A 12,833-nucleotide genomic window follows, 5' to 3' on the forward strand; every position below is an offset into this window, starting at 1 on the left:
ACAAATTCAAACTTTTCAAGATTACAATTTTGATAAAAGACTAAATTTTAGTAAAATTTATCAGAAAATGGAGAGGAAAAAAAACCAACTTAAATTTTTATTATGCTTAGCTTTATTGCGCAATCCATTGAATTGATATCAAAATATAGAAATAATTATTAAAAAAGACATAAAATTAATTAAATATTTGTACCATATATCATACATTTTCAATGTGAAAAGGTTCTCATAATTACAATGTTAAAGTTAGTAATTAGACTTTGCCCCAAACATACAAAATGACTGTGATTGAAGGCTCGTCTGTACATCTCTGATTCTCAGGACATGGAGAATCCACAGGGCTCCACATAGACAGTGAAGAGAAATATACTTGGACTCGAGTCAGTACTATTGACTGCCAATTAGGACAGCGTTTGATTACGTGTAATAGCGAAATTGTACGCGGTGCAGAAAGGTGAAGTGTTAGAAGGGAAACAACATGGAACCAGGGATCTACGTGGCATTCCAGCAAACATCCAAAACATGCTTCTGTACAGCATATGTAAACGTCACCTGTTACGAAAAAAAAGGGGTTTTAGTGCCCCACTGATGACGTATGACGAACATTTTTCATTCACGTTTTTAATTCTCGAAGCCAGTCTTCGTTGAATTACTCGTTTAGAGGCAGTTACACAGTCTGTGTCTCGCTCTCACTGTCGTCCTCCCAAGTCCCCACAACTTCCTCTCGGCTGACAATACGCGGTTCCACCATTTTCACTCCGCTGACTCCTATATATCTTCGCCTCCATGTATTTGTTTCCCACACACTTCACAGTCTGCGCAATTCCTAGTCTCATTTCAGTGATTCACTCACTGGAATTATTGTTAGAATCACTGTTTTGGCCCCAGAGCTTCTGCGTCGCCAAATATGGAGATACGCCTCCAGCAGGAAAACGACCAGGACATTGCTCCGCCACACGAAGATCGCGAGTCCCGCCAATTTAAGGGAGTCCGACCGCGTAAATGGGGGATATGGGTATCGGAAATCCGGATGCCGAGATCTCGACAGAAAATATGGCTGGGCTCGTACAAAAAGCCCGAGCAGGCCGCCCGCGCCTACGACGCCGCAGTGTATTGTCTGAGAGGGCCGAACGCCAAATTCAATTTCCCAAATTCTGTGCCCGACATTCCCTCTGCGTCTTCTCTTTCCCGCCAGCAGATTCAACACGCCGCCGCCAAATATGCGTTGGATCAATCCCCTTCAAGTCCGTCGTCAGTGAACAATAATAAAGAGGAACCCGCGTCACCGTCACAGTCGTCTTCGACTTCAGAAACGGATTTGTCGAGAGACAAGCCGCGGATATCGGAGGAGCGGCAGGACTTGGCGCTGTGGAGGTCGCTTTTTGCGGCATCAGACGGCGCTGCGTTACCGAATTTGGAAAAAATGCCGTCAATAGACGATGTATCCATGTTGGACCTCGTTCGGATTTCGCAGGAACAGCAGGAGGAGGGTTACATCTTGACAGATCTGTGGAACTTCCAAGATATTTGAGTTTCTGGAACAATTAAATCTCCCCCCTTTTTAGTCGTTTCGAACGTGCGACCTCCTGCTGCGCCACTCCAAACTTTTGTGCGATTTGGGAGGTCGAGTCTTAGAGTTTCGGCACGTGCTCATAATCCAAAATTCTTTCCGATAAGACTATAGTTTCGCCGTGTGGATTTGCGCAAATTGATATATTGTACTTTTCTATGATTATGTTATGCACTCGTGTGTTTTCCTCTCTTATAAACTCATATGTTTGGTATAGTAAATATTTATTTTATTGTATTTTTACTTAGTTATGATATGAAATTCACTTTTATCTTTTTAATTATTTTGGTGTTGATGTTTACATGCTAAGAAGTCTAACAAATAAAATGCGCTCAATTAAATATTTGAAACAATACTATATTTATATTTCATTGAAAGTACTAAATTTATGATGATGTTTAAAAATTATAAAAGGTTGTTAAACAAATATATTGAATGAAATTAAATATGTATAATGATATAAATTTAATTTTTTTATATTATAAAAAAATTCAATATTATTCTATAATTAAATTTGATGTTTAGATGTTAAAGGAATTGAATCTAATGGTTAAAAATAAAAGTTTTTTTCATTGGACAAGGTTCAATTTTCATGAAAGGTTATTTGGGGATGCTTTGAGGTGTGTTGTGTTCAGTTTGATGGTGAAAAGTGAGGAGTTATGACTATTTAGCCCCAAAAACCATGGGACAACTTGAAGTAGTCATGGAACATGTGGTTGCAGTGACAGAGACTATTTTAATAGTGTTGTGACTCATTAACTAGAACAACTTTATATATTTGTTTTAAAGAAAATCCCAAAACGGTTAGATTTAATGGTGAAAAGTGAGGAGTCGTTCACCATTGAACAAGGTTAAATTATAGCCAAGGCCACTTATCCTAAGAGACTTTGTAGCATTTAAACATGTAATTGCACCTAAAAATATTTTAACAAATTTAAAATACTATAAAATAAATTTTATTTTTTTTACTTTACCATAAATACTCATAACTACTATGCAATTGATACTCCTAGGCATCTGGCAGGAGTGAAAGCCTGCGCCCTTACGGACCACCAGCGGGTTATTACAGGTGGCGTGATTTTCCTTGATAACAGTGATGAGTCAAACCGACATTTGCGGATAGCAGCCAGAGATGACTGTCCTCACTGTTGGTTTGACACCTGAGTTTGATAGGTTTTGCCACCTTCGAAAAAAAAAAAAAAAAAACTACTATGCAATTGATACTCCTAATATTCTATGATATATTTTTTTACTCTGTGGTGGAGGCTCATAATAATCTGTTACCCTACGATGGATGCTCATAATACTTTTTTGCAAAGGATTTTTAGAGCTTTGAGGTGATTTGAAATATATCATATTTTCTCGTGATTCTTCTATGCAGCTCGTATAATCTTTGTTGTTAGATATAGTCAAATATTGATTGAAGGATAGTCTTTACGGTCTTGGGTTTGCAACACTTTTTGAACCTTTATCTTTACGGTCTTAAGTATATTTATCTTTGTGATAACCTAGATGCATACGTTCTTTTACTTTTATTTTTAATTTTTTTATTAGTTATAAAACTATTAGAAAATAAAATATTAGGGTTTGAGATTCGATAATAAAAGATAGAATAGAAGAAATGGAAAGGAAAAAAGAAATTAATTATTGAAAAAATTGCATATGAGAGACCAGATTAAATACTTAAAAGAAAAACTAAATAACAATTTAGCTTTAAGTAGTATAAATAATAAATTAGGCATCAAACCCATCAAAGAGGAAATGAACAAGCTAATTGAGTTGGATCATGAGTGCAATAAAGTAGCCTTCAACCATATAATTGTCAGTATAAAGGAGAATAAGTATGAAGACACACTAAAAATAGTAAAAAAATAGTTAAAAATAAATCACAATTTGAAACAACTTATCTCATAGAAGCAAAAAGGTTCAGAAAGATACTCGAGCATAAAGATAGACTTATATGTGTTAGGGTAAGTTATAGTGACCATAAAATTTCCATACTCAATAAATCTCCAAGCCTATAAGGACCTCATTCCAATAGACCAAGTTGAATTAAAGAATGAGGTTCAAAAGTAAAGAAAACAAGAAAGAAGGCAAATGGGTAATCATTAGAAATAAGAAATCTTTATTAGGGATAGAGACCAAAAAGAGACTAATAAATAGGAATTTAGAACACTCGGGATCCTCTTTTGGAACTATTGTGTCTTTCCATGGCATAAAGGTCCTATGTTAAGTTGCATCCTGAGTGAAAATGATTTATTATTTTGGTTGAAACTTGGGAGCATGATGATTCGATGGTCAAGCACATAGATGGATTCATTTTGTGATTAGCTTGGAAAAATGGTCTGTTATATACAAAAGAATGTCTCTCCTCACACCCAACACCATGAGATATGGCCCTTCAATCAATACATTTGGATCAAAATATCTAACATTAATACTAAGAGGATTTATATTGCAATTTGTTATTTCACACCTATCAACTCTACCTTTTATAAGAAAAACAATCTAGATAAGAATTTCCCTTATAATATCTTGAGTAGCATATTCATAGTCTAAGGAATGAAGGTAATATCCTCTTGTTATGAGGCTTTAGTGTTAGAATCACATCTAACCAAGTTATTCTTCCAAGTAGATTCAAACCCTAATCCTCTTTGGCTAAACACAGACATTGATTTAGCTAGTAGATTCAAAAGAAACTCTTAAGACCTAACCAAAAATTCATTTGGTCTCGAGTTAGTCAAACTTTGTAATTCACAAGACCTTGTAATTTGCAATGTCATAATAAAATGGCCAAACTCTAGCTAGATGACTTGTATTCATGATCTTGAAAGTAGTGTTGTGGATTATGTGATATTTGATATCCCTATTTCCAACCAAATTGTAAACTTTGACCTATTAAATGACCATGAGTATAGCTATGATCATAGAGATTTAACCTTAACTACAAACTTGCCATATAAAACAAACACATGCTTCAAAATTGTGTGAGTCAAAGCCACTTGCTTTTTAACGAGAGTAAAATGGATCTCTTCATAGAGGATTTAAATACATATTTATGCCTCTCAACTTATAAGGATAACATTGAAACCTCTATCATAATTTGAATACAACCCTATCCACTAGCATTAGCAAGTTCTCTACTAATGTGTCATATAAAAAGAATAATATAACTACCATCACTTGGTATGTTAATGATTGTATAATTATTAGAAAAGCGATTAGCGATGCTCATAATGAAACCCTAAGACTTGATAAGATAAATACATACAAATACCTCACTAAAAGAAAGAAAATATACCATATAAGTAGAAAGAAAGAGTAGTTATTGCACCTCTCTAAGTCTGATCCTAGATTTTTTTGGAGGAAAATTACGATTCATAATACTAGAGAAAAAACATTTCCTTTGAGGAACTAGAATACAAACTTTTAAAGCCTCTATGAATCCCCTAATGCCATGGACACCATTTTGAATTCCATTATAAAGGATGACATATTATTTTTACAAGACATTGAATTTGGGGTTAAGCAACTCACTAATGGGAAAGCTAAGGACGTTGACAACTACCATTCTAATTTTTTAAAATGGGGGAACCTTTCCTCATCTTGCACATACACAAGATCTTTAATTTGGTAGTGAAGGGAGGCTTTCCTAAGCCTTGGACGCAAAGAATTATTGTGCTTAGCTTTAAGAGTGGGGATAAAAGACTTTTCTCTAATTACAGGATCAACATGATTAGCAAAATTTTAACCAAGTTGTACATACTTATTTTCTAAAAGAAGATAAGCCTTTGGCTTGAAAGCCACGATAAAAGAGTTAAAGGCCAAGTTGGGTTTTAGAGATATCATTCAACCATGTACTATGTTATTACTATTAGGATAATTGAAAAGGAATACCGCAATAATAAAATTGATCTCTTTTATTGCTTTGTTGACTTTAGAAAAGCTTTTGACATTGTCCCTAAACAAACTTATGGAAAGGGCTAGAAGAAATAATGGTTCCTATCAAGTTGATGGTTGTTATGACAAGGCAATATGAAAATGTTATTTCCAAGCTTAGGACCACGGAGGGTTGGTCAAAATAAATTAAATGCAATATTGGAGTTAAGCAAGGGTGTCCTTTATCCCCTACCATTTTTGGCATATATATATTGATAAGCTAAGAGAGTGTTTGGAAGACACAGGTTGTGTTGGTCCCACGATTACTGATATGAGAATCATAAGCCTTTTTTTTTATGTTGATGATATTATTCTTTTGGCAAGGATCCATTACAATATTGGCAAGCAACTCAGAATCCTCCAACATTTTTTTTGCAAGATGGGTGTCACTGTTAGTACTGACAAAACTAATGTATGATAATTAAATCTAAAATTATCACTTATAATACTTTCATTTATGACAACATTTCCTTGTAGAAAGTTCCTTCATATAAATATCTAGGAATTCACGTCCATAATAAGCTCAATTGGAATTATAACATTAAGAAAATGATAAATGGAGGTTGGAAAGCTTACTATCACTACAAGGAAAATATCTTCTAGCATAAGTTATAACGAAGGTTTTTAGTGCTATAAATTGGCAAAAATTACCAAAAAAACATCTGCTAAAATGTTTGTTTGTGACAACATATATTTTAGCAGAGATTATAACAAAAATTCATCGAAACTAAAAAAATATGGGCAGTCGGAGGTTTTAACAAATGTTTTTTTTTTTTGGTTGACTTCATGGAACAAGTAGCACATGTGCACTACATATATAAAAGCATCGATCTACATACATAAATGAAAGAACTGAGAAGTTGAAGGCAAAGAGAATCGGTACCTAAAATGTATACTGCCTGGTGCTTATCTATCAAAAAAATGCCCTGGGGCATTCTTTTAAGGAATGACATCGAGCCACGCAAAAAATAATTGCAGTCCCGGTGCTTTTTTTAAACTTGCAGCCTTGATGCATATTATTTGTATAAATGCATTGGTGTGTTAGGGATATAAAAAGACCAGTGCTGTTAATTTTTTTTTTTCTAGTTAAGACTAACCTAAGTACCCACGGGGGATTTGAACGGTGACCTATCGCATGGAGTGCCTTAACAGTGCACCCATTCACTGTCAATCCAAAGCCCCGTGGGCTCTGTTAATTTTAATAATGCTCTAGGGATATAAATAATATTTTGTAGGACCAGGGTGTTAGTTCTATGAAAGCATTGGTGCATTAAGAATTACAATGCATCGCGACGTTAATTGCAAACAATACTAGTGCTGTCGTTTTCCGAAAAGGCACTGGTCATGTAAAAATGATTGTGTCACGGTGATTTTATATAACATAACGCACCGATGTGTTTTTATGTTATGGACGCACCATTTTTTTGTATGATATTTTCTCTTTTTTGGAAACATTGGCCCGTGACAATGCAATTACTATAATTTTTTAAATTTGTTATTCATTGAAAATTGACATATATCTTATAACAATATCCATATAAATTAAAATTTGATTAGTGAATTTTTATATGAATTTTGTATTAATTTGTTATATTATCACATTTTACATCTCTTCATTATAACATTTAATTATCCATATATTTAATCAGTGGTGTAACATTTCATAGCGACATTTGATAACACAATAGAATAAATTAAAATATATTTTATTATATATCAATAAGAGACTCTTTGTCATACAAAATAATTTTGTTATTAGTAACCCTTTACCTTTCAATTGGGACTCTATGTCCATTACATTTAACAAAATGTCTAGTTTTCACAGACAATTATTTTAGAAAATACAATTGGTTGCATTAATATCCAATAGACCAACATTCTTCGTTGGAACTGTTGTTAGTGCTCGAGCTACTTCCATGACTTGGGTTATTTGAAGGAATGTTGTGTTAATTGCATCGATTGTTTTCGTCTTTTTGATCTTGTTCCATTTGCAAACATAAAAATAAAGTGTAATGAGTGTATCTACATTGGTGAGAATAATGAAAATTGAAATAAATAATATACATCAATGTAAATCGAATAACAAAGTATAATAGAAAGAAGTGACTCATAAACTGTGCACACGGTTTCAAAACCAAGTCTCATGCCTTGTTGCAACAAGTTTTCTGCTAACGTAGTTCCATACATTGTTTCCTACATGTTTTAAACCCCATTATAAATCATAGATTTAATATAAAGGATTTTTTTTGTTTTATTAATTACAAACTTAGAGAAGTAAAACAACATAGATAATTACAAATTCCACAATCAATTTTTGATATGCCAACATATATTCACAACCCATATTTAACCCAATGTCAATCAATTATGCCTATGGCTCTTCTTGGTATGTTAGCACCTATTTGAAGACATTCAATGATGGTTGTTGTAAAAGAATTTAAAACATAGAAAAGTAAAACCTTGAGTTTTTATAAGGAAATATTAAAAATTACTAACAAACTTTGATATCAACCTTTTTCTTCCTTGTCATACTATTTTATTTGGGCTAAATGAGTTCCATTTTGTTTTCTTCTCTGCAAGAAAATACTTGAAAATTAATATTTAATGCTAAATTAATTTTTTATATGTACAAATTCAATCATGATTACATACATTTGAAGCATGTTGTTGTTGAGATAACTCCTCTTGTGATGCAATTATGTCCATTGCTTTGACCATCTCCTTGTACACTTTTTTGGACATTCCAATTGGCATGTTTCACATATCAACTCATTAATCATTTGACATTTTATAATCATTTGACATTTCATAATCTTCCTAAAAAGAGTAATAAATTATTTTTATATTGATATATGAAAACTAAATATAACAAAATTGATATTAATAAATGAATCGTTTGTAGTAATATATACATATAATTTTAGAAACCCATTTTAATTATGAATATTACCTTTTGAATAATTATTTTTTGTTGTTGTATGTTTTGTTATTTCAAATCTGATATGTCTTATTGACCATTGCTCTAGAAACGCTTCCTGTAGTTTACATATAAGTTGGTTCTTAAAATCATTGGATGGATTTTTGCATTATAAGTGGAAAGTCCATCTATGCGTTCGTTCCACTATATCCATCATAATTTTGTAAAAATTTCCCCCTTTCATTAACCTCCAATACCACTTCATATGAGCTAAGGACAATTCATCGTCATTTACATGTTCCATAATTTTTATTTTCTTAGAATGAAATTGATTTTTTCCGTCATCGTGCCTCCCCGTAGAACATTAAACATACATGAGTGAATAGATTATTTGAAACATGTTATCTAATATTCTTAAGTATATTATTAATGAAAATTTAAAAAAATAATCATATTGAATAGTATTTTTTCATTCACCCGATTCTTCCTTGTAAATTTTCTATCATATTATACACTCTTTTGCACTTAAATTAGAAATAATATTATTTACTTTCTTCATTTTTTGGCTCTGCAAGACACACACTAACCAATACATATTAGTTAAACTTACATATAGTTCAAACATATTAGTTTTATAAAGAAATTACAAAGAACTTGTAGTTTCTGTTTTTTTCGATGTGTTATCATTGTGTCGATTAGTATTTTTCTTACTTGACACCTTCTCAGGCATTTTTTTATCAATGTACAACTTCTACCATTCAATACAGAAGCCATTAAATATATTTCATACATAAATCAAATATTTTTTAGTCAAAAAGCGTTCTGGTAACTAGTGTGTCTATTCCATCAATTATGTTGGGCGTTTAATTGTTCGACACCATCAGTGGAAATTAATTTTAAATTATGACTGTGCAATTTGCAACGATAAACGGACCACAATGACTTAACCCTGATATTTGACAGAGGCACGCCGGTGCGTTATATTACACGAGGTGCAACGTGTTGGAGTCACGATTGTGGTTACACCAAAATCCACAGGTGTTAGTAAACAGACACATCGCTAGATTTAAGCACATGCCACGAAACACACAGGAGTGTTGGATTAACACCGCCATTAATGGGGAGCGCAACAATCTCCCCCTTCAACGCGAGCCATGGGTGTTTCAAGCTCGAGACCTTTGGCTCTGATACCACTTGTTGGAGTCATGATTGTCATTACACCAAAACCCGCAGGTGTTAATAAACAGACACATCGCTAGATTTAAGCACATGCCATGAAACACACACGAGCGTTGGATTAACACCGGCATTAACAGGGAGCACAACACAATGATGAACAGATTGGACAAAACCCACAATGTCATAATATACCAGTGTGTTATATTACACAGGGCACATCATAGAACATATATCCATTTTGAAAAAAAATGTACAAGACCGACAAGATTTGAATCTAATTCAATAAGTGATCCCTCTAGCTTACATGTCAAACACTCTATATATAGTAAGTACAGAAACCCATAAAATCAAAAATTCCTAAAATGAAAAACCCTAATTGTGAAGTAGTAGAGGGGGTTAAACCCTACCGTGAAATTTTGCAGGTTTAAGGTAAGTATTGAATTTATTTATTTATATATATTTTTTTAAATTTAAATTTAAATAAGAATAGAGATTAAAAAATTTTACTAGTAAAATCAATAGTAAAGTTTTTATTGTATAGAGTTTTTTAATTTTATTTTTTAAATTATGAATAAATCTAATAAAGATTGTAAAAAAATTTAACGTAAAATTTAAAATTTTTGCTATCCATGATTTTGAGTGAATCACCATACCTTTCAAATTATGATCTTTCTGTGGTTCCAAAATATTATGTTGCTCCAAAATGCTCCTTGCATGATTCTCTTGCAAATGATCTATCTTTTAATTAAACCCTAATAAAAATTGTAAAAAAGAATATTAGTAAAATAAACAATAAAATTTAAAATTTTTACTATGGAAGGTTTTGAATGAATCACCATACATTTGAGCTTTTGATCTTCTAAATAGTTTGCTACAAAGAATTATTTTGTTGCATAGTGCTCCTAGTATATCTCTCTTCCAAATCAATCCATTGAAATTTTGGGAAAAATAATAAAATAGTGAATAATTTTTTACTACTTAAAAGACTATGAAATTATATTTCAAAAAATCAATTGCGGTTCATTTTTTAATTTTAAACAAATGTGATTTTGTTTTCACTTTGTCCGAACATCAGTGCATTCGTTATTAAAGAACACTCGCTTTTTAATTTTAAAAAAATGTGTTTTTGTTTTCACTTTGTCCAAACCTCTGTGCATTCAATAGTAAAAAACACCGATGCGTATATAAAAAAACACAATGACATTGTTGAGGCACCAATTTTTTTCAACACACCGACATGCAACTCTTTTTTCTTTTTTTTTCCTTTTCTGTTTTTAAATCTTGAAACAATGTGATTAATTTTTTTAACATAATGGTACGGTTCCAATTTAAATGCATCGGTGTTATAATAGTTATAAAAGCATCGAGATGGTTAAATTCATTTTTATTTTCTAAATTCTGGAAACAATAGCATATCAATATTGTTTTCATTTAAATACATGAGCGATTTTTTGTACAAGAGCACCGATACGATAACATATTTTATATTTTTTGGAATGCAGGAAACGGTACAGTTAATGTTATGATTTTAAATATATCGGTGCAATTTTTCCTGATAAGTGTACCAATATGGTTTAAAAGTTATTTGAAATTTTATTTTAACATCAAAATCACATATTGATCTCAAATTATCCTTTAGGACGTATTTACATGAATCATAGTTGTTCATAGTATATATTTTCCACTTAAAATCACCTTATTCTTAAAAAATGGTTTTAAAACTAAATTGAAATTAAGATTATGGTTATATGGTTCTCAAAATTAATTTTAGATATGCATTAATTTGTTTGACTTTCCAATAGACTTGGTGATGCATTTTTATTTCCTATTTAGATTATGTAAAATAAATATCTATTTTTATGCATCTATAAGTAAATTATTTAAAGTAGACATGTCTTTATCATTGTGAACATGATATAATATTAGCTAGAAAAAATGTGAAAATATGAATTTTATTGGCTATCTCGTGATAAAGATGTGGAAAATAATATTTCTTGAGTTGTTCATTAATAGATAATGAAATTTATTATTTGTGAAAAGTTTAAATCTAATATGGTATGAAATTTTTATTATTTAACTCATATTTATTATTAAAAAGAGTTAAATTTAAACCAATACAATACTAAATAGAGAACCAAAATAACATCAAAATGTTATATCTTTATTACTAGAAAAAATTTCACTTGTCTCTTTAAAGGAGAACTTCCAATAGAGAAAATCCCCAACTACAACTTCACAAGCCTTATTTTACATTTATTGATCTTCAACTTTAGAGAGAGAAATTTTTAATTTAAATTGGTAAGAGTTTCTATAAATATTAAATTTAAATTTCTTGAAAATCTCATAACTTTAGTAATAAATTAAATTTTATAAAAATAGAATTTATTAAGTTATATTAAATCTAAATTAATTATAAACAATTATGACTTAAATATTTTAAATTTAACAATAGATTGAATTTTATAAACCAATATTGAATTGGCTAAATTATATTTTTGAATAATTTATTATTATTACTATTTTATATTAAAAATTGAATGAGTTGCACATTTTTGTCTTATTAAGAACTAATTAAATTATTTTACCTTTAATTATTTTTTCCTTGGGAGTATTGAAATATTTTACTAATTAAGTTAGAATGAATATGAATGAACTATATAAGCAATAGAAAAATATCTATCTTAATTTTATAATCATAGTTTCAACTTTAATAAACTTTGTAATTTATAAAAATATCTTTGCATTTTTTTTAAAGTAAGTTATTTTGCATGCAATTTCATATATAAAAGTTTGATATAAGTTCACCAATACATAATCTATAATAAATATCATTTCATAAAAATAAACATCATGATGATAACCATCTAACAAACATAAACATCATCTAGGATACACATTCAAATTCACTACCATCATCTATTTATATACACCTCTAGCACATATAAACATCATTAGTTAGCACACGAATATAATAATCTAACAGGGCATCATCATCATGATCACATCTAACAAAACACAAACATTATAATCTAACATCGTCACCACATACATTCTCAAATTAATGTACATATCATGTCAAATAATTTTTATCACATACACATCTATAATATGCAAGAACATTAAATGAACATATCTAACATGACCTATCAATATACACATCAACACCAACATATAAACTAAGTACATAAATAATAACAAAAAAATGCACCATATATATATATATATATA

At 30.8% G+C, this 12,833-nt stretch overlaps 1 protein-coding gene across 1 annotated transcript; it reads left to right on the top strand.

The window, feature by feature from the left end:
* The first annotated feature begins 808 nt into the window (after positions 1 to 808).
* LOC149176198 (uncharacterized) lies at positions 809 to 1,791 on the top strand. The gene has a single exon (XM_089423058.1). It carries the CDS (start codon positions 908 to 910, stop codon positions 1,529 to 1,531), a length of 624 nt encoding a protein of 207 aa, XP_089279184.1. The 5' UTR covers positions 809 to 907; the 3' UTR covers positions 1,532 to 1,791.
* Positions 1,792 to 12,833: the final 11,042 nt, after the last annotated feature.

The sequence above is a fragment of the Pinus tabuliformis genome, chromosome 4_1 (genome assembly GCF_031772625.1).
Source record: "Pinus tabuliformis cultivar Carrire ecotype Pingquan chromosome 4_1, CPIR1, whole genome shotgun sequence".
Taxonomy (NCBI): Eukaryota; Viridiplantae; Streptophyta; class Pinopsida; order Pinales; family Pinaceae; genus Pinus; species Pinus tabuliformis.

Coding starts and splice junctions, on each gene's coding strand:
- LOC149176198 (XM_089423058.1), top strand. CDS start 908: ATGGAGATACGCCTCCAGCAGGAAAACGACCAGGACATTGCTCCGCCA.